The sequence below is a fragment of the Pleuronectes platessa genome, chromosome 14, assembly GCF_947347685.1.
Source record: "Pleuronectes platessa chromosome 14, fPlePla1.1, whole genome shotgun sequence".
In the NCBI taxonomy this organism is placed as follows: domain Eukaryota; kingdom Metazoa; phylum Chordata; class Actinopteri; order Pleuronectiformes; family Pleuronectidae; genus Pleuronectes; species Pleuronectes platessa.
Genome location: NC_070639.1, coordinates 706,987 through 730,109, shown reverse-complemented (window position 1 = coordinate 730,109; position 23,123 = coordinate 706,987). Strand labels below are relative to the sequence as shown.

General features: G+C 39.3%; 2 protein-coding genes across 3 annotated transcripts in view; both read right to left on the bottom strand.

Moving 5' to 3' along the window:
- Positions 1-2,050: 2,050 nt before the first annotated feature.
- On the bottom strand, positions 2,051-10,373 carry ifngr2 (interferon gamma receptor 2). 2 transcript variants are annotated; one of them, XM_053440718.1, is made up of 7 exons: positions 10,167-10,373; positions 9,485-9,605; positions 9,062-9,231; positions 7,206-7,351; positions 6,736-6,880; positions 4,831-4,979; positions 2,051-3,125 (listed from the first exon to the last, which is right to left on the bottom strand). In XM_053440718.1, exons 1-7 carry the CDS (start codon positions 10,204-10,206, stop codon positions 3,036-3,038), a joined length of 861 nt encoding a protein of 286 aa, XP_053296693.1. In that variant the 5' UTR covers positions 10,207-10,373; the 3' UTR covers positions 2,051-3,035. The 2 variants fall into 2 exon arrangements, with proteins under 2 accessions (XP_053296693.1, XP_053296694.1); XM_053440719.1 differs by having other exon boundaries at positions 6,736-6,877.
- A 1,026-nt stretch (positions 10,374-11,399) lies between these two features.
- Positions 11,400-23,123, bottom strand: part of LOC128456510 (interferon alpha/beta receptor 1b) — a 30,342-nt gene continuing 18,618 nt past the window's right edge. Inside the window, exons 6-8 of the mRNA XM_053440710.1 lie at positions 13,935-14,092; positions 13,596-13,768; positions 11,400-13,404 (exon numbers count right to left, since the gene is read on the bottom strand). Coding sequence (XP_053296685.1) covers positions 13,194-13,404; positions 13,596-13,768; positions 13,935-14,092 — 542 coding nt within the window. The 3' untranslated portion in view covers positions 11,400-13,193. The remainder of the gene's footprint in view (positions 13,405-13,595; positions 13,769-13,934; positions 14,093-23,123) is intronic.

Below are 23,123 nucleotides of genomic sequence, written 5' to 3'. Positions count from 1 at the left end.
CCAATGAAGGCTAAGCCTTTTTCAGATCCAGCTTTGAATCTGGATTGGAGTTTCCACTGGAACAGACAGGTAAGTTGTAACATTAGAAATTGTAATGTTGGTTTTCTAATATGTTTTTTTTTAAACATAATGGTATTGGCCTTTTGTAGACATTTGGCAAACTTTTTAGAGGAAACCTGGTTTCGTGAGGAGAGACGACGTTCATCCCACTTAGCGACTCACTTATCTAGGAATATAACTAGAGTTGGGACCAGAACGCAGAGCTGCAGTCCAACAGTTTTCTGCACTCCCTCTGGATCAGTAACACAACCACAACCTTATAGAGACTATGTCTGTCAAATCAAACATTAACAGAGGGAGAACACCGCACAAAAAAACTAATAAATGATAACCTCTGCAACAACACAACAAAGAAAGAAAATTAAATGTAGACTCTTAGACGTAAGATAATGTCATTAAAGGCTCTTTTACTGAATGAATTAGTCTCAGATTACAATATTGATTTATTATCCCTCACTGAGATCTGGCTGAATCATGAAGAATATAACAGCCTAAATTAATCTACTCCCCCTAGTCATATAAATACACACATTCCTTGAGAATCTGGCTGAGGAGGTGGATTTACGGCTATTTTTAACTCTTTATCAATTAATCCTAAACCTAAACTAAGCTACACGTCATTTGAAGTTTTGTTCTTACTCTTCCACACCCATCCAAGAAATCACAACAGCAAATCATATTGCTGTAGTTAACCATGCTCCTAGGGCTTATTCAGAGTTTTTAACTGACTTCCCAGAGTTGTTATCAAGCCTTGTTGTGGTTAACCTGTGGTAGCTAACAAGCTGCTAACTCAGCAACATGTCTGCTTGGTGTCACGTTCGGTGGGGAGGAGGGGTGGTGCGTTCGGAGGCTGGACTGGTACCGGCTGGGTGGGGCTGAGAGACGAGTGCGATTCCATAATGATATACGGAGAGGAAGTACGAAACGTGACGTTTCAATGACATATTTCTTAAAATGTACTAAGTGACAAAGTCAGCTGAGTGACTGTTTTCATACTTTGAGGGTCCGTACTGACCCCCTTCTAGTTATTTGACACAAAATGGGCCCTTTAAGTCTTAAAATCTGAACAGCTTACATTATTTAGATAATTCCATGGTTTCAACAAGACCAAGTTGCAAACTTTTGGCATGTCAAATACAAAATAATAGGGATATTTTCAGAAATTGCATATTAACATTTAACATTTCTTTTTTTTTTTTACAAATTACAGGCAGTAGAACAAATTGTACACACAATGTTGACACATTCTTGATCTTAATTAACAATTACTGTCATATTAGACATCAGTCATTGAATCCTTGATCAATATTTAATAAGAAATTCAAAATTAATTTCATAACAAGTACATCAAAAAGAGAGCATCCAAATTAATATTAATACAATCCCTTAGACTTGTTTTATAACAATTATTCAATGTTAAATTCTACCATGCTAAAGGAGATTCTAATAATGTCTGCTATGTTTGTATCATGTGAATTTATGGGTTAATGAGTTTATCTTATATCATTCTCCAGCAGTTTTGTTTTAACAATACCGTACTCAACAATATCCCAAAATACTGTAGAGTTGAACCGAACTTTGTGGTTCTTGGAGCATTAAAAACAGTCTGGTTCTGCAAAAGTTTTTTCTCTCCATAGTTGCTACAGTGTTTTCTCTTTGTGGGAACTGTTGGTTTCTCTATACATTTTAAGGTCTTCACCTCCTATATAAAGTACCTTGAGATAATCTATATTAAGATTTGGTGCTATACATATACAATTTATTGGAAATTGTTTATTTAAAAACAGAAGGTGTGTCAGAAACTGTTTCCTGTTACTACTAATGCTACAACAACTACCACTACCTACTACTCCTACTAATAATAATGTACTTTGGGTGCAAATTCATCTCATTCATTCAATCATTATATAGGTGTAAAAGCATCAAACAGGCATTTATAACCAACACAAAAAAAGGCTAGAAATATGAAATGACAAATATGATTCCATGATTAGGAATACTGACCGTTTAATCTTTTTGTTACTTGTACAACAAACACAAGAAGATGACTTAGGATTGCTTTTCAAAAAAGGACAGCTTTGTTTGTTAGCTGGCATACTTAATATTAGCTATTTAATGGCAATAAGTTTGAGACATGACTCAAAGTCACTAAGTCCAAAGCCTGCAACATTCAACTAACAGACACATCCTAAATTCATCAGCACAGGACATTCAGCAGTTTTGGTCATGTAGGTGGAGAGAAATTATAGTGGTGGCCACTATTAGAGACAGACAACAGCAACATTACAGTTTTAACTGGTTGGAGACTAAATTGAAATTCTTAAAATTAAACAAATTCACCATTTAAAAGTACAAAATATTTAAGATTCATGTTTTTTCCCCAGTGATGATCTTCCCTAAAACTAGTGTCAAACAAATAGGCAGAAGCCACACTGATTCTGTGTAACTGCTGTCTGCTTTGGTTTCAACTCTTTTTGAATAGCTGATTTATTGACTCTGGTTCTTTGCAGGTAGACAGGGCATAGTTTACATTTAGTTTTTTAGTGGAGTAATCATAATTACATATGTATTCATCCAAACAGTGAAAATAATGCCGCCAAATATAGTCATTATGTAATTTCGCTCAATTTGTTTAACTTTTTAAAACTAATAACTACTTTAATAACTATTTATATTTTCTCCTACAACGGCACTATTCTGGAATTCAAAATCCGTTATGGCCCTAATGATTGTCAAGATAGGAATACATTTTAGTGTTTATAACCTTCAGTTGATTTATCCTGAATCCAAATCTATCTCAGCAGAAAGTGAAGATAGATGCTTCAGGGAGAAGCAGATTACATACAGTACAACTGTAGTCAGTCAGGAGTCAGTAGTAGGTGTCGGAGAGCATCTGAAACAGGTCAAACCTAATCCCTACAACAGCTAAATGAGCAGGACACATGGATGTAGAGCAGAGGGAGGGCAGGCTGCTTTCATTCAATAGGGGAAATTATATCACAGTGCTCCTCACGGATGCTGCTGGTGTAGCTGCAAATCTGATGCCCTGGAAATGGCATCAGAAACTGGAAAAGAAAAAAGTATTTAAGTTAAAAGCAATATAAGTTGTTCAAGGGTTAGTGGTGGATTTACTATTTCTATAGATGTTATGTATTTCATCAACATCTTTTGAGTTCCTGTCTTAACAAGTAGTGGGAATGTGTGGGCAATGCTGATGCTTGAATTTAGTAAGCTACACCATTACATACAGTGAGTTTTCCATGATAGGCATGGTTTCTTTATTGTGTAGCAAGCTGCTTAATCCACTGCAAACATTTTGACACGTTATAGTAGGAAAAGTATGTGTTACTGATAACATTCACAATGGCTCCGTTCAGTTCAGTTCAACTTTAGTTCAACTTCAAGACTGTGAATGCCTGAAATCGTGTGCAAACTGGATTGCACCTGCAAAAAAACATGCAAGTTGATCTAATAACGGTGCTCACTGAGGGTTACGTGCAGAATAACGTGAGGTCCATTTAGTGTGTTTGCCTTAATGAATATTCATTATCGGGCGTTTCTACCGGAGTGCGCAAATTATTGGGAGGATTAGATGCAAATACTTTAATTTAGCACACGCATTGGGACTTACAAAGCCTGCAAATAATTGTGGTGATTGTGACTGTGTCTGTAATTAATAGTTTGAAAGGTAGGTGCTAATCGAAACAGCGCTGCACACTTTTCAGAATGTGAACTGCACCTGCTGTGCAATATTGGTCAGAGGCATCTCGTCCACTCGCCCCCCCCGCGTTTTATTTAATGAGGTTAACAAAGATATTCAATATATTAATGGGAAAGAAGACAGATACTATTGGCATTGGACTTTCGCTGATCGCTCCTACTCTCGTCAGTCACAGGAATCATTGTGTATTGGCACAAAAGTTGGTCTTCACACAAACTCGACCATCGCTAATGGCTGCTGCAGACTAGAGGATTTTCTACCCTGAACAATTTAAAAAAAGGTGGAGAACACGGACATAGACAGATTTAACCGATTTTCATCTTGATGCCGTTTCGAGTCAAATTTGAATGTCGGGCCTAGGATGACGTGTTTTGTTGACTCAAACACTTTCATTTTTGGGTGAATTATCCTTAGAATGCCTTGTGCAGCATTATGTGCATCAATGATTGTAATTCTCAGACTGCTTGGCAGCTGATTAGAGGAGGGCATTTCTGTTGATTTTTGGGAAAAGACATGAGTCATAGTATCCATACTCTCTTGCTTTTTAGGATCTTAACTCTCTTTGGTCAGATAAACCTTTAGATGGTATATTTTTTCATTCTTAAATTGTAGAAATTGAGAAAATAATACTGTGTTAGTGGGGTATGATCAGCGTCGGCTGCAGGAGGGAGGGGGTGGGGATAGGGTTCTGGGATCGGTGCACAGGTATTCCAGGCCAACTACTAGCTCTCTCCTCTTTATCAGTAGTAGCGCGCTGGGACGCGTGGCCCCGGGAGCAGGAAGGCAACGCCTGGAGAGATTACCCGTGTATATATGAATGTGAATAGACCAAAGAATAAAGAAAGCATAACGGAAATCATACCTGTGGTCATGACGAGAAACCCACGGTAACAGAGAGGTTTGATACAAATACACTTTATCCCTATCATGCCACTGTAAAAGCAATGAAATCTTCCTGTCTTATACAATATATCTTATTAACCTAATACACAGTCAATATCTACACCGTATGACCTAGTGGTTGTATGGTTAATGGTTTTCATGCTCACGTGTTGTGGGATCTCGCAAGGAGGTTGAAGCCAATGTTTGATTCTCTGGTGTCGGAAGATGAGGACGTACCCTATCCAAGATATCAGAAAGGCCACGAAAATGACAGCCACCACAGTTACTATCACATATGTTTGTTTTGGCTTGTGTCCTGGAAAAGGTAAGGTACACACACAAACACACACACGAGAAACATTACAACTTTTATCATCATGATCCGACTTAAACTTTGAATCATCTTAATAAAAAACAAATATCAGTAAAAAGATAAAACAAACATAGATGTTACAAATGGTTAGAGACGTTTGGACTTATACAGCACCATTTTGCTGTTTTTTGTTGTAGCAGATAAAAGGTACGCTTCACTTAAATAATTCAAACAATCCCTCAATACTTCATTAACTCAAGTTGAAAATTTGTGCAGTGAATTCAGCAGGTGAATAAAACGTCAAATGGCAGAACAACTTTATGGATCAATCACATAGTTGACAGAACTTTAAACCCTGTTAATCGACACTTTACAAATCTAAAACAACCATTTCGCAAAACTCTTAACACATTCTCATTCACAATTCACATTCAGCAGTGTAGTGCACTATACCCAGAATGACACACACACAGGCCCTGAAACTTAAAAACAAGTAACACCCTGTTGTCATTGGTAACACACAACAACTTAAAATTGAATACACACGTGTCCAATCATGTTACTTTAGGCCCACACAAGACTAAAAGTCATCAATACTCCTGAAGGTCTACGGCAGGGATGTCCAAACTTTTTATCCCGAGGGCCACATACAGAAAACAATTCGAAGGTCTGGGCCACTCACGCCGCCACGCCCCCCTGCCCTGGAGCGGACTGTTGACAGTGCGCTTCAATCGCGTCTAAGGGCGGGGGCGTGGCGGCGTTCTGAGGGACAGCTGGCAGGTCAGGGGTGAGTTGGGCGCCACCTAGTGTCTAAACTGAGAAGTACAATACAGTGACAATTCATTTAGATGCCGCTTTTATCCAAAGCGATTTACAATCATTGCATTCAAGGGTACAAACCCAGAACAACAAGAATCAAGAAAGTACAATTTCTTCAAAAATAGAGCAAAACTACATAGTTCTATAAGTAAGTGTCATTTAAGTGCTACAAACTTTTTTTTTTTTGAGACGGGCCAATTTAAAATGGATGGCGGGCTGCAGATGGCCCGCGGGCCGTAGTTTGGACACCCCTGGTCTACGGGATGATTTGCTTAGACATTAGCAGAAAGGTCATGAGCAGCTGTAGCATCCTGTTTATATTGTCATTTGAGAACAAGTGAGCTTTCACTGTGGTGAAAGAATACGTGAACAGTTTACTATATCAATAATCAGCATTTTCTTAATGTTTGTTTTCACCATACTCTCCCTTCTTAGACCCCCCCCCAAAAAATGTATTCTCAGCATGGCAGTGGAAAGTGTTATGACCGAAACCCCTATACCCAGGAAAATGGATGCAGCCTGTGATGATTATGAATCTATTCTATCTGGATCGGTTCATGGTGGGATTCAGCATGAATAAGGATTTTCCCATTGCTTAGCAAGGGAGGGATTGCCTGTGATACAGATGAAGTCCTGTGGTCTGGCACAGCCCATAGGCATGATCCTGTGGCGTAATGAGGTATTGACATTGCTTTCTGTAAAATCATATAGTGCATAAAGTTGTTTTTTATTTTTGCTGCATTTATTCATGAGTGTGTAATGATTGCTGAGTAGTGTTTACGTATTGGCTGGCATAAAGATGAATAAATTGTTTGATTTTTTCAAGTAAAAGGTTTTGTGATTGTAGCTTGAATTTTAGAGTTTGTGTATACTGTTTTGAGGAAAGGAAGATTCAGGAAATGCATTTTAGCAATTCATAAAAACTTTAACATGGTCTTACTTGAAACAGGGATGACCTCACACTGGGTGCAACTTTTCAGTCCAACTGGTTTATCGTAGAGAATATACTGCACCTTCGTACAGTAACGTTGACCCTCCTCCAGCTTTAGGATGGTCACTGAAGAAGTACCATATTCATACTTCTGCTGAAGAGATGTTTGGATTACAATGACACATTAATTGTTACACGCCTATAATAATAATATTGATAAAAATGTGTGTGTGTGTTAATGTATATGCAGAAAAGCCTTTGCCTACAGCTCTTCTGGAGTCCTGTATTTACTCTCACACTGTATATATTCTGTTTATTGTATATATTAGTTTGTATTCCATTTATATTTTTTATATTTCTATAAGTATCGCATATTTACTTATTATTACTTAACAGATGTGAATTTAACGTTAGTCCCATACACATAGAAAAGAAGAAACAGCATACTGCATTCTTGCTAAGTTGAAGATAAGTCTCACCTGCAGTGACTCTCCTTCCTTGCCATAGTAAACCTTGTGTTTTACATGGTCTGCATTCTCCCAAACTATGCTGTGGTTCCTGCTCAGATTTACAGTCAGTGAGCCAGGCCGTGCCACTAGTCTTACCTCAGGGCTACAAGAGTCACCTTGAAAAAAAGAGGGTACAAATTCACTGAGGAAATCTCATTTACAAACCTTTAATTATCCATGTTGCTGCTGTTGTTAAAATTAAATATGAATAAAAACAAGAAAATCAGAACTATACAAGTGGTCACATAAAACAGAAGGAAAGTTACAAAACTTGACTAACTATTCATAGGTAAGTGTATATTGCACCACAGAACAGGCATTTTAAGCAGTAAAAGGACGCTCTACATACGCACACATCTGCATCTCATTACAGGGCAGAGACACAGGGAGCCCTGCACAGCTCAACTGCCCCAGCCAGAGAACAGAGAGACGTGGCAGGGACCCAGGGGGCGTACATCTCGGCTACTGGACCACAAAGCCTGGGGGATTATGCAGATGTCCTGCATAGCTCTCCAGCCTGAGGCAGACCTCACAGAGCTGGGGCAGGAACACAGGGACATAGCACATGTACCTCCACTGGCCCAGCCAGAGTACGCACATCACAGCCTCAGTGTCGGTTGCTAAGCAAGATCTAAGCAACATTCTTACACCCAGGCCAAACTGGCTGCGGTAGCGGGCAGGACGGCTCCGCCGCGGTTCTGCTGCATTTCACGACTGTTCACAGAGGGAGTATTTATAATGCTGTTCTGGTATAACAACTGTGTTCCTTGGTATTGATCTCAACTACATGACAGTACTCATGGTATATAGTCATGCATCTTTAAGTCTTGCGATAACAGTGTCTCTGAGGTTTCTCAATCATTCACCAATTCATCATATTGAATGATATTTAGGATGATGATCATAAGTGGGGAGCATTTCAACTGCTGTTTGGTAACAAACACGGCTACAAATCTGTAACTACCACCGATGTGTAGCTGAGAAACATAATGGACATGAGTGCACAATATATCACTTGTGGACAAATCTCATTCAATCATAACCAAATGTAAAACTTCCATTAAGCAGAAAGAGTAGAAACATTAAAGTACTGCAGTTTACGTTGTGTTTGTTTAAAACAATCCAGAGTGCATGAGTCACGCATTGAAACACATTGGAAACGTACTTCACCTGCTACACACTACACGAGCGGCCCACAGCCAGGACATCAGGTTTCAAGTGACCAGATTGATCTGGATTCATGAAAAAAACTAAAACTAAAACTGAATAAATGTAATCGCCAGGTTGTGTGTAACAATGACAAAGAGGAGCAGACGGAAAGTAACAGGGACACACACACACCCACACAGACGAAATGCTGAAAGACTGATCTTATACAATGCAACCCTAAAGGCTCAGCTAAATCATAACTATCCCATCCAGTTTATTGAGCTGGTAAAATATATTTAGTTTAATATTTATTCAAGAGCGATTTTTGTTACCAGAGCCAGATATTCAATTTGATTAATTATTTTGGTTGTGTGTTGTTTATTTTATTAATGTTTAATTTATTCAGGAGGATATTTCACGATTTTAATTATAATTCAAATATCATATGGAGTATTCTTTAGAATTAAAAATGTATTTCCCTTTGAATAACTTCTGGGAAAATATATTATGCAATCAAAATTTGCTATTGTGACAGGCCTACCCTAATATTTTTGCACCAAGTGCAATTTTTCCTTGCACAATTTACTTGATGTATTGTGTATTTAGGCCTATATGTATATGTACAGCAAAAGATAATGAGCATTTTCCTGTTTACATGGCAGGTCCTGGCTTCTTACCATATCTGCTACAGAATTTGACTGGTTCTGAGGTCAGCCCGTGTCTCTCTGCCTGCACACGGAGCATAACACAGCCATCCTCACTCTCATCTCTGGTGATAGTGACATTACATGAGTGGAAAGATGTCTGGCTGCAGCCTGGTACATCTTTCCACACAATGTTATCAAAGCTGAGGATGGGGAACAGAAACAACACATTTACATCAGTCTAGAACCTGGATAATGACAGTATCATTTATTGATGTGTCACTCAACTTTTTGTTTGATTGAATCATTGTTGCAGCTGTAAAATTACATTTCATATATTAAACTGAAATAAAGTACAGCACAACCAGCAAAGACACTTGTTGTGTGTTAACATAAACATATTGTGATTACTCAGTCTCAGCCAAAATGAAATCATTGCACATTGAACATCCTCACCTAAGGTACTGAACAGTGTAGGTGACATCTCTCTCTTCAGTGGCAGGAGTCCATGTCAGCAGCCACTTATCAACATGAAGGTTTTGTGGTGGTGCCGGCGTAGCCTCAGACACCACTGGAACTGATGGGAATGAATTAACCAGTGAATAACAAAAAGCCTAATTTTGTTTCTGAGAATCATGCTGTTATTTTGATGGGAAGAGGATCACTTTGTATGCATTTCGATTAAAGGTTTGATTGTTCCAGTCCACTGTGCAACAGTCTTTAATAACAGAATGTACATAAAATGTAGTTTAATGTTGTTATATCTTGTAAATGCAATGCCTTCATGGCTCTTACAGCATTACATTGACACTCAAAAACTGAAGCGTTATTTGTTAAAAAAACAGTTCCGGCAGTCATTAGTCACAAGAAAAGTAAGCATGGAGCTAAGAGTGAGCTTCCTCTTCCTGTAGCTGCTGTTTTTCGTAGTTACATGTCTCTCTCAATCTGTGCGGGTAGATATTTTATTGATCCAGAGGGTAATTTAAAAAAGGTTAAAAATGAGACAAGAATAAGTGCACTGCATTGAAAGACAAGTAACAGAAGCAGGGTATTGAGGCCAAATAACAAATTTCAGTGTATTTAAAAAAAAGAGTCAAACTTAAAATACAAGACGAGAGATATAACAAACTGAAATTACCTTGGACGACGGCTTGAATACAGAGCAACGTGAGAAACATAGCGACTGCGTCATTTCAGTGAGTAATCAAGTTGTCTCCACTGAAAACATAATGTATATGTTGTACTATAACTTTGGCAGAGACGTATTTTTTACTGCGACACTTCCCTAAAGGGAGCGTTTGGGAAGTTACTAGCCTGTATGGGAAGTTACGTTAATAGAGAGGGAGAGGGACAGAGAGAGAGAGAGAGAGAGAGATTTGGAGCTTTACCGCCACCAACTGTTCTGGAGGGTAGTTCTAATAAACTTAAAGCTGAATCCCATAAGCAAAACGCTGTGTTCTGCAATCAGTCCAAACATATAGTTTCTAGCAAGTTACAGAAGCAAACACTCAAGTGTATGTGCACATGTCTGTTGGCTATCTGACAATATCTCTCTCAACGATAGAAGCAACTGAGCTGCTCCTCCTGAAAAAAATATAAAACACCTCCTGTCCTCCATGTAGAGACATGTGCCACTGCATATAAAGTGGATATAAAATAATTTAGCATGATCTGCCCCTGTCTATGACAAGGAAACTGAAAAAGACAAACCTTTAACGTGAAATAAAAACTAGTGGCTGGAATCATCCCTATTGTCAAACGTGGCAGTACAGAGAATCTATTTCAGTGTAGGTGATGGGCGATATGTGAATTCATCCTCTAACAGAGACTGTAGGTTACCTGTACAAGCAGCTTATTACAGACAATTACATTTGCGGCCAAACTAATTGTAACAGGAACAAAGGAAAACTTCACTGCTAAATTAATGTTAGAATAAATTACATATGGGGGAAAATACAGGCTTAAATAGAGGGTGATAATTCAGCCAGTGCTGTAATATTTCCTAAAATATTTTTTAAAATCTGACGGAAAAATCTGGTATAGTTAGGGTGTCGGAAATTAAATATTCAATCAAAGTCATGTATATTTGGTTATTACCCACTAAACGGAGATGGAGAAAGTCAACAATTAAAGGATGTGACACTGGGAAAACTGACATTATAAAAAAAATGTAATCACTTTGAAAAATGTGACAGGTACAGAGGTGCAATGACTCATTGATTTGTCAATCACACAAAACAACAGATTAATTGAAAAAGAAGAGTCAATAGTTGCAGCCCTACTGAGGTTAAACATTGTCGCAGTCCTGTGTAAGTGCATGCCATAGAGAGAGAATCAATATGCAGAAAAGTCACTAAATTAGACACAGAGGTTTCGCATTGGGATGTTTTATTTCATTATCTTTGATTGTCCATTACCATGGCTGCTGTAGATTCACCAACACAAAGCTTCACAAGAGGCTTAGACACAATATCAACAAAGAAAATATGTTCAGACAATGCAAAGGAAATTCAGGAACAACCATGAACGTATTTTTAAAAAAAATTGCTACGGTTCTTCTGATCTTAGTTGAATGTAAAGTCATGGATTAGGTCATCTGGAAAAACAAGTAAGGTAACATTTATAACTAACTCAACCAGGTTTCTCCATCAAAGCCTAAAAATACACAGAAAACATGAGAACAGCAAAAGTAGAAATCATATTTTATTTAAGTTATATGCAAATATGAGAAAAAAATCTCTTTTCAGAACAAGCAAAACTAAAATGGCACCAAGATCCTATTAGGATCATAAATGGAAGAATAAATGTAATTAAATTGTGTTTAAGCTTTTCTCAGATCCACATCACAAGCAAATAAAACATAACTATTTAGAGGATCTTTTATGGATGGACTGATAACTACCTTGATTACGAGACATCTTATAGAAAATGTTTAACAACCGCACCATTTTAAATATCATTGTGTCAGTAGTGACAATGACCAGCACTGCCCAAGGCATACAATATATTTACATGGATATATGTAGAAACTCAAGGTTTACATGTTTTGAGGGTTCATGGACTGACTCAAAATCTCTGTTGGCGTTTGACTTGTGATAAAAGACTCTACTCACACAACAGGAGACTTGGCCCGGATATGTGCGAGCTAGACAGGAGTACGCATTTAATCCATTTTTCTCAAAGATGGTTTCTGTCATTATAAGTAGGTCTTATCACACCAAGGCATGTTCATTTTTCCTGTAAGTTTGGTTTTAATAAGTAATTTGGTGCTATAAAAACAGAGTAAAAACATCATGATTGACAGCTGAGACCGTCAAGTGGGTATATTGGTGGGACCAGAGGGAGGAAATTGAGATGCATCATCAATTGTCCAGTACATTTTGGATCAGGCTAATTATTCCCAGTTCAAAATCTGACTGGGTCTAAGTCGCTTTAAATTATTTAATATTGAAGACTTTAATCTTGATGATGTTTTCCTGCACGTGGCATCTATTGCACTTCTGTCCGTCCTGGGAGAGGGATCCCTCACATGTGGCTCTCTCTGAGGTTTCTACGTATTTTTACCCCGTAAAAAGGTTTTTAGTCGTTTTTCCTTACTCTTGCTGAGGGTTAAGGACAGAGGATGTCACACCCTGTTAAAGCCCTATGAGATGAATTGTAATTTGTGAATACGGGTTATACAAATAAAATTTGATTGATTGATTGATTGATTTATTGATATTAAAAGACAGAAAAAACATGATTTTACACTCAAAAACATAATTAATGCAGACTAAAAAAAAATATACACTAAATCCCTCAGACAGTCATATTACAGCGACATGTCAACCACTCACAGAATAAAATCAGGTTTAAGACAATGGCTGCTGAAGATGAGCAAAAACAGTACTCGATACTCGCGATTTGAAAGAGAGCCACTCAAACACTGAAGTCGTTTCTTTTTAGATTAACAACACACTTCCTTCTTGGAAAGTGAGATGGTGAGTGATAGCTCAACAGTTTACCTCCTTGTGTGAGTAAGTTATTCGTGACATTGTTTTTTTCTAGAAATTGTTTTTACCGGAACAAAAAGCCACACTGTACATTATCCACAAACCTCCAGTTTCCTTAACATAATCCTTGCTTTATGTTTCTTCGCAACAAATATATTTTTCAATGCATAGGTTCAGACACACATGTCTACAATGCCCTCATCTGCTATCAGAAGTTGTGTCTCGAGCCCTGGAGTCATTTCCAGCATCTTTACCTGCTCCAGGTCTTCCGTTCCTCTGCAGGTTTGATTGCTGTTGACCTGTGACAGGTTGGAGGTTCCCCCGGTAGAATAAACTCCAGAGTCTCCACTGCTGCTGCTGCTGTCCTGACGACTGTGTCTTCCACTGGAACCGTCAAGGATAACGTATATTTAATCATTTGTTATTTATTCTCTAAAGTTGTATTAGTTTTCATCAATACTGGTAAAGAAATTAAACATTACAAATACTAGAATATAATGTCTACATTCCTATCAAATACACGTTGTAATTATCAATGGAACATGTTAGCAGATGTAGCATAGATTAAAATCAACCTGGTATCTGACTTCAGGTCTGATGGATGAGATGCCATGGCATCAGGATGAAATATGTGGATTTCCAGGACTGTTGGCTCAGCACAAATGATCACATTATCACACAGCAGCTCTGATTCTGAAACCGGAGTGAGGAGGCGAGGAATGTCAGAACTAGGAGAGTCATAGAGATACTGGAGGGGGGACAAAGGGGAGGAAAAGAGAAGAGAGACTGAGATGAGACACACATTTGCACAAACCCGCAGTGATTATTCTATTTATCCCACTTGATATTGAGGTTGTATAGCCCTGCAGCATTAAGACAATTCAAACAATTGCATACTGTCCCCCCTAACGTACTTCCTTGAAATGTGGAGGCAACTGGTTTGAGGGGTACAACGTTGCCTTGAGTGTTTTGTAGCACCAAAAGGGGATGTAGAGTAAGAGCAGCATGACAAGGAAGAAGATCACCAGAGAGCCCACGAAGTACAGGATGATCTGCCACCATGGAGTATTACCTGTTAAAGTGCAGAAACACAAGCAGTGAATCACTCACATAGGGTTTCTACAGTTTTTCTAATGAGACATTCATACAGTATGTGGCCTAGGCCACATACTGTATGAGGGTCTTTTACCCCTTAGCCATAAGAGAACTGAACTCTTTAAAATGTTTCTTTTACATAGATTATACTGCACTACTGGTACAACTACAGATTTATCTGCTATAATTAAGAGCTGACCTGGATACTAAAATGGGACGCTTTACCCAAAGATTTGAAGCCAAACTTTAGACCTTTGTCTTTCAATCACGGATCGAATAAACAAAGTGTTTTGATTCACCAAATACATTTCTGGATTCAGGATACAGCTGCACAACATCAGCTGAAGCTGGTGTGTGATGTTGTTAACAACATGACCTGATCTCCCATCTTTCCTTCTCCATCACTTACTACCTCTTTACACATACAAACACACTCACTGTCACACACACAAACATGCATGCATGCATGCACTAACACACAAACAGGGGGTAGAGCGGGTACTCCTCAAACCAGAAGGTCAGGGGTGCGATCCCATTCTTCCCCATTCCATATGTCAAAATGTAAATGGGCAAGATACCAAACCCCTCAGCTGTCAGTCTTCATTTGGACCCCCTCAGCTCGACTTGCTCTACCCCTTTAGCCATTTTTGGATTAGCCAGGAACAAGGAGGAGTCAGTCACCAGCAATATGACGACGGGTAAAACGCATATATGAGCTTAAAATCTCTTCAGGAACCAATGGGTGACGTCACGGACACTATGTCCATATTTATACACAGTCTTCGGCTAAAACCACAAACAACAACTGCAATACGACACAACAGTTAGCTTCTTCTAAGTAGCTCAAGTGTGTATTTGCTCCTACATGTGATACAGTGCCTTGCATAAGTATTCACCCCCTTTGGACTTTTCTACATTTTGTCATGGTATAACCACAGATTCAAATTTATTTCATCGTGAGTTTATGTAATGGACCAACACAAAATAGTGCATCATTTGGAAGTGGGGGGAAATATTACATGGATTTCACAATCATTTACAAATAAAAATCTGAAAAGTGTTGAGTGCATATGTATTCACCCCCTTTACTGTGAAACCCCTAACAAAGATCTGGTGCGACCAATTGCATTCACAAGTCACATTTGCAAGTCACATAATTAGTAAATAGGGTCCACCTGTCTGCAATTTAGTCTCAGTATAAATACACCTGTTCTGTGACGGACTCAGAGTTTGTTGGAGATCATTACTGAACAAACAGCATCATGAAGACCAAGGAGCTCACCAAACAGGTCAGGGATAAAGTTGTGGAGAAATATGAAGCAGGGTTAGGTTATAAAAAAATATCCAGAGGTTTGAACATCTCTCTGAGCACCATAAAATCCATCATAAGAAAATGGAAAGAATATGGCACAACCGCAAACCTACCAAGAGAAGGCCGTCCACCCAAACTGAAGAGTCGGACAAGGAGAAAATTAATCAGAGAAGCAACCAGGAGGCCCATGGTTACTCTGGAGGAGTTGCAGAGATCCACAGCTGAGGTGGGAGAATCTGTCCACAGGACAACTATTAGTCGTCTACTCCACAAATCTGGCCTTTATGGAAGAGTGGCAAGAAGAAAGCCATTGTTGAAAGGGATCCATACAAAATCCCGTTTGGAGTTTGCCAGAAGCCATGTGGGAGACACAGCAAATATGTGGAAGAAGGTGCTCTGGTCAGATGAGACCAAAATTGAACTTTTTGGCCTCAATGCAAAACGCTATGTGTGGCGAAAACCCAACACTGCCCATCACCCTGAGCACACCATCCCAACAGTGAAACATGGTGGTGGTAGCATCATGCTGTGGGGATGCTTCTCTTCAGCAGGTACAGGGAAACTGGTCAGAATAGAGGGAAAGATGGATGGAGCCAAATACAGGGATATCCTTGAAGAAAATCTGATGCAGTCTGCAAAAGACTTGAGACTGGGGCGGAGGTTCATCTTCCAGCAGGACAATGACCCTAAACCTACAGCCAGAGCTACAAAGGAATGGTTTGGATTAAAGAATGTTAATGTCTTAAAATGGCCCAGTCAAAGCCCAGACCTCAATCCAATAGAGAATCTATGGCAAGACTTGAAGATTGCGGTTCACAGACGGTCTCCATCCAATCTGACTGAGCTTCATCTTTTTTGCCAAGAAGAATGGACAAACCTTTCCATCTCTAGATGTGCAAAGCTGGTAGAGACATACCCCAAAAGACTTGCAGCTGTAATTGCAGCGAAAGGGGGTTCTACCAAGTATTGACACAGGGGGGTGAATACTTATGCACCCAACAGATGTCAACTTTTTTGTTCTCATTATTGTTTGCATCAAAATAAAATTTATTTTGCACCTCCAAAGTACTATGCATGTTTTGTTGATCAAACGGGAAAAAGTTTATTTAAGTCTATTTGAATTCCAGTTAGTAACAGTACATAATGGGAAAAAGTCCAAGGGGGGTGAATACTTATGCAAGGCACTGTATATGAACCTGAGCTCTGCCGCAAGCATTTGTAAACATATCCAAAGCTCAGGCCGAGCATCCAATAGGAGACAGTCCTGGGTTCCCAGTGCATATAGTGGGTATGTACTTTAAGACTCAACCAATCAATCAATCAATTAAATTTTATTTGTATAGCCCATATTCACAAATTACAATTCATCTCATAGGGCTTTAACAGGGTGTGACATCCTCTGTCCTTAACCTTCAGCAAGAGTAAGGAAAAACTACTAAAAACCCTTTTAACAGGGTAAAAATACGTAGAAACCTCAGAGAGAGCCACATGTGAGGGATCCCTCTCCCAGGACGGACAGAAGTGCAATAGATGCCACGTGTAGGAACACATCATCAATAATCAAAGTCTCTAGCAGCATTTGATGAGGGTATACATCCCGAAGGACAACCCCAACATGATATGCCAAGCAGTCCCGCTGCAATCACAGTCCATGGTCAGCAACCATCCAGACCACGATCCACCATCCAAGACCAGACGCCACTCCAGTCCTCAGTCACCGTCCACCGCCGACCACCAGGACCCACCACGAGCCGCCGCCGTGGTCCTGGTCCAATGCCCGTGCCCAATGCCAACGCGACACAGGGTCCGCCACCAGCACCACGATCAGCCCACATGACTCAGAATCCGCCACACTGGATCCAACACCGCGACCCCCGGTGCGCGATCCACAAACCGCAATCCATGGTGCGGCCACAGAGGCCCTGGATCTGCGGGTGATAAAGCAAAGGGATTCCGGGGAAAGGGGGATAGGGATGGCGAAGAGGAATGAGAAGCTGGAAAGAGACGCTCCGTGTGTCATGTGTCATAAAATAGAACAAGTAACGTTCTGGCGCACTAATTAGCTCTAACTATAAGCTTTATCAAAAAGGAAGGTTTTGAGCCTACTCTTAAACGAAAAGATGGTGTCTGCCTCCCGAACTGAAAGTGGTAGATTATTCCACAACCGAGGGGCTTGATGGCTAAAAGCTCTGGCTCCTACTCTACTTTTAGAGACTTTAGGGACGACAAGTAGGCTTGCATTCTGGGAGCGGAGTGCTCTAGTGGGTTTATAAGGTACTAACAGCTCTTTAAGGTAAAAAGGCACTATATTATTAAGGGCCTTGAAGGTGAGGAGGAGAATTTTAAATTCTATTCTAGATTTAACTGGAAGCCAGTGTAGCGATGCTAATACTGGAGAAATGTGCTCTCTTCTCTTTGTTCTCGTCAGGACACGTGCTGCGGCATTTTGGACAAGCTGTAGAGTCTTTAACGACTTACTGCTGGAGCCTGATAATAATGAATTACAATAGTCCAGTCTCGATATAACAAAGGCGTGGACTAGTTTTTCTGCATCTTTCTGTGAAAGGACATGTCTAATTTTTGAAATATTACGCAAGTGGAAAAAAAGCGGTCCTAGAAATTTGTTTTAAGTGAGAATTAAAGGATAAATCAGGATCGAAGATCACTCCCAAGTTCCTGACTGTTTCATTGGAAGCAAGGGCAATGTCGTCTAGCGCAGCTATATCATTAGATAATGTATCTCTAAGGTGTTTGGGGCCAAGTATTATAACCTCTGTTTTGTCTGAGTTTAATAAGAGAAAATTGCGGGTCATCCAGGTTTTTATGTCCTTGAGACATGTTCGAAGTTTAGTTAATTGATTACTTTGTTCAGGTTTTATTGACAAATATAACTGGATGTCATCCGCATAGCAGTGGAAATTTACCGAGTGTGTCCTGATAATGTTTACTAGTGGAAGCATATATAATGAGAATAAAATTGGGCCGAGCACAGAGCCCTGTGGAACACCATGGTTAACTTTGGTGCGCACAGATGACCCATCATTAATTTGCACGAATTGGGAGCGATCAGAAAAATACGATTTAAACCAGTTAAGGGCGGTTCCATTAATGTTAATTAACTGTTTGAGTCTTTGTAATAAAATTTGATGGTCAATTGTGTTGAATGCTGCACTGAGATCTAACAGAACGAGGACCGACACAAGTCCCTGATCTGAGGCTATTAAAAGGTCATTAGTGACTTTTGCCAAGGCTGTCTCTGTACTGTGATTGGCTCTAAACTCCGACTGAAAGTCTTCATATATATTATTTTCCTGGAGAAACTTACAGAGCTGATTGGCTACAACTTTTTCTAAGATTTTAGACATGAAAGGGAGATTAGATATTGGCCTGTAATTGGCTAAAACCTCTGGGTCTAGGGTGGGTTTTTTGAGTAGGGGTTTGATGACAGCTATTTTAAAAGACTGTGGTACATAACCTGATGATAATGACAGATTGATAATGTTAAGTAACGAACTATCAATTAGGGGCAGAATTTCTTTAAGTAATTTGGTAGGAATGGGATCTAAGATACAGGTTGTTGGTTTAGAACCTGAGATTATTTTTGGTAAACTGATCACCCATGATCAGAGAGAAGCTGTCTAAGTAATGGGTAGGATTCTCAACCGTTTCTGAGATCTCTGTTGTTTGGAGGGTGTTAGTGCCAATTGAGGGCAGGAGATGGTTGATTTTATTTCTAATAGTTTGAATTTTATCATTAAAAAAGGTCATAAAGATATTGCTAATTTAGGGATCGAGGGATACTGGGTTCGGTGGAGGTGTGACTCTCTGTCAGCCTGGCTACAGTGCTGAAAAGAAACCTTGGGTTGTTTTTATTCTGTTCTATTAGTTTTGAATAGTAGCTCTTGCTTTGTGGAGAGTCTTTTTATATTCTTTAACACTATTCTTCCAGTCTATTAGATTTTCAACATGGTTGCTGGAGCGCCACTTCCTTTCTAGTTTTCTTGATAATTGTTTTAACTCATTTGTCTGGGAATTATACCACGGAGCTAATTTATTATGTTTGATATTTTTCTTTTTTAGAGGCGCTATTGAGTCTAACGTTAATCGTAATGAGTCTGCAGAGCTATCGACGAGGTGGTCGATCTCAATGGAGCTCAGGTTTTTAAAGAATTTGTTGTTTATATCTACTGCTAATACGGGTTTAAATGTAATTGGAATTATTTCCTTAAATTTAGCTACAGCACTATCAGGTAGAGAATGTAGAGAATCTAGAAAATGAATTTTCATTAGTGGCATATATTCACTGGACTAAGTTTGATAAAAACTCAGGGAATTCCTTTAAAAATTCAGAATAAGCCGCCGGAGCACGGTAAACTACAGCAAATAGGATTGGCTGTTGGTGGTTCCTGGATTGGCGTGGAAGACTAAGAACCAGACATTCAAATGATTTGTAGCTGAGTTTAGGTTTAGGATTAATTGATAGACTAGAGTTAAAAATGGCAGCAACTCCCCCTCCTCGCCCAATTTCTCTAGGAACCTGTGAATTGATATGACTTGGGGGAGTAGATGCTACACTTTGTAACACACATTCGCACCCTTTTCTTTTTTCAAGTTTCACTTCACACACACACATACACACACACACAAGGTGGAGGACCAACAGCAGGGGGAGGTGAGGCTGTGTCCGTCCGCTGTAGCAAACTCCCTGTTTGCCAAGGCCACAGTAGTGGGACACCTGGTCGGTTGACCTGGTCGGTGCGCACTCTGTCTAAGCGCCATTTTTCCTGTGCAGCTTACTGTGTAGGATCAGTGGTCCATGCATGATCATTTGCTGGACACCGCAGTTTCCTGACCTGTGACCTCTGAATAAACCTGCTTAATTTTAACTTGAGAACGACGACTCCTGCCTTTGATTTCCACCCGCAACAAATTGGTAGCAGAGGATGGTTAGACGATTGAAAGAGCGGAGTGGAATCAACCAGTGGGAGAGGAGGTCGTCTCTCGGACGGGAAAGAACCGTCCTGAAGTGACTTATCTCTCCTTGGGAACCTGATCAAACAGCGCTGTACTAATAAAAAGGTAAGCAGAGCCTATTTAATTGAAATCTGCATATTGTCGTGATAGAAAAAAAACAAATTTTTGATCAGTAGTACTGAGGGTGAGTACAAGTTGCATATGATAAATTTAACAAAGTAATTAAATGGTCTGAAACAGCTGTGTATTGTGCAAATTGTGTTTTTATATTTTAATAAAGATTACCAGCAGCTTACACTGTAAAATCGATCCAATAGGGTTGGTGTGAGAGTAGCTGAAGAAAAGAGTACCAGCAGCTTACACTGTAAAATCGATCCGATAGGGTTGGTGTGAGAGTAGCTGAAGAAAAGATTACCGGCAGCTTACACTGTAAAATCGATCCAAAAGGGTTGGTGTGAGAGTGGCTGAGGAAAAACGAAAGAATACCCAGGGATGGAGGTCACGTGCCACCCTTGGATGTTCTTGAGATTGAAATGTCGAGTTATATGAAGGTTTTAACTGCTCTTAGTGTAGCTCTCTCCAATCAGGTCTCCAGGGCCCTGGCGACTGATCCGGAAGAAGCTGCAGGACAGAAGCTAAAAGTTGGTGACTGGGTAAGAGTCAAGGTTCACAAGAGAAAGTGGCCAGAACCCAGGTGGACTGGACCGTACGAGGTGAAGGAAGTTACTTCACACTCGGCCCAGGTCAAAGGTAAATCAGGCGCTCCTTGGCACCACCTGACACATTGTACCCCAGCACCTTCACCTTCCCGCCCATTGGCTGAAATAAGAACTGATTTGAATAATGCAACAGGAGCTTTACTAACCAGACACACCATTGTTTCAATTGGGCTAGGGTTAGGCTGTTACGAATAAGGATTTGAAAGAGGAAATTACTTATATAAAAATTATTATACTACTATTGATTATATAATATAGAGAGGATGTGAAGTAACTAGTATGAATGGAAGTGTGTGCCTGTTGGAAAGGAGAGAGGAGGAGAGAAAAAGGAGGCAAGGTCAAAAACTGACTGAGACATAGAAAAACTGACTGAGTGACTATGGTAGAAACTGTTGGGGCGCGGCCCGTTGAATCTCAAAAGAGTGCTGTTGTCTCTGCACGAAATTTTTAAAAAAAGTGGCAGAGAGCACGCTTTGGCTGTGAATGTTTGTGTGTCTGTGTGCAGGGAGATACCTCTCAGATGTGTGTGTGAGAGTAGGAGTGTGTGTCTGTGAATAGAGACGAGAAAATGTGTGTCAAGGTCAGCTGGCTGAGTGAGACACAGAAAAAAAGCGACAAACTGACTGGAAAACGACTTTTTCCTAAACTAGAGGTGGTATATGCGCTTGCCATCTGATATATGTTGTATGTATGGGCGGGAGGGGTAAATGTGTTTAGGACTTGCCAAAGAAAGATTAAGACGTGCACAGCAGAGGATGAAAAGGGGGAGGGCCAGAAGCCTTACAGCCTACAACTGGCGTTAAGATCACAAAGAGGCTTGGTTGTTTGTTTCTAGGTTGTTTGTTTGTTTGTTTGTTTGTTTGTTTTAATATGGCTTCATTCAGAAGTAAAGAATTCCAAACTGAATTGTTAAAATTACACTTTTTGGCACAAATTTGTTGTTTCAGATATTTCCAATACATCTAATCTATTAGAGGAAAGGAGAAAGGTTTTGGCCTCAAAAGTTCTACATAAAGAGGAATCATTTAATATCTTATTTTATTTTTTACCTGACACAGCAGGGCTAATAGTAAAGACCATTTTAATACTCCACAAGTTAATTGGATTCGTAATATAAATTCAAGGATGAGTGATTCACTACATCACATTAAGGTGTCCTTTTAAAGCCCATCTCTAATTACAGTTAATGTGCAATGTTTTATCTTTTCTTTCTCTGTTTGTATTATATTTAAGCCACTTACACCCATACAAAAGTTTCATCCGCAACTGTGGCCTTGTGAGAATGAGATAACAATGTTTTTTTTTATTTTTAGTCTGGAGAAGTTGCTGCTCCGATGCAATGAGCCCAGTGAAAGTTAGATAACAGCTGATCTGTTCTGCGATGCTCAGGTTTGATGAGAAGGGAAATCTAGCTCTTCTCTTTGGTTGTTAAAATGCTGTTTTATAGACTTTTATTTTCTTAGAGCTGAATAATGTGTTTTTGTATAAACCGAATCAATCATATCAGGATGAGAAATTCTAACTTAACTTTAAACTAAATTCTGTGCTGCCTAGAATTAAATATTTTTTCAGTTTAACCTGCAGTTGCTTTTATTCCACATCCAAAGCATCCATTTAAAATTCAATAGGCAAGACAAGTTAAATCTATTTACAGTTGGAATTTAAACTAAAATTTGATTCACCTTCTCTTGTTAGACTCTGGAGACCTAAAATAAATATGTTTCACCATTGGGAAGACGAATAAATTAAAATCCAGTTAAAGGTCAGAGGTCAAATACACTTTAACTCATAGCCTGTTTCATCTTAAATGAAATGTAGAAACCATAATACAAGCCCCTCTGTTTACACACTTATTTGTATGCCATATCTATAATTATAGTTTAATTTCTTTGGGACCCTTTAACTTTTAAATTCAGGGAAGACGGGTTTTTATTTTTGTTTTATACGTTATCTTAACATCTTATGCTCTTAATTTGAAAGGTGTCTACTTATTGTTTTTATTT

Bases quoted from the DNA above. Each gene is read 5' to 3' on its own strand.
- ifngr2 (XM_053440718.1), bottom strand. From the start codon at position 10,206: ATGTTTCTCACGTTGCTCTGTATTCAAGCCGTCGTCCAAG. The intron at 9,232-9,484 runs GTGAGGATGTTC...CCCCATCCTCAG, and splicing joins TACACTGTTCAGTACCTTAG to CTTTGATAACATTGTGTGGA. The intron at 4,980-6,735 runs GTAAGACCATGT...TACCTTTTCCAG, and splicing joins TGAGGTCATCCCTGTTTCAA to GACACAAGCCAAAACAAACA.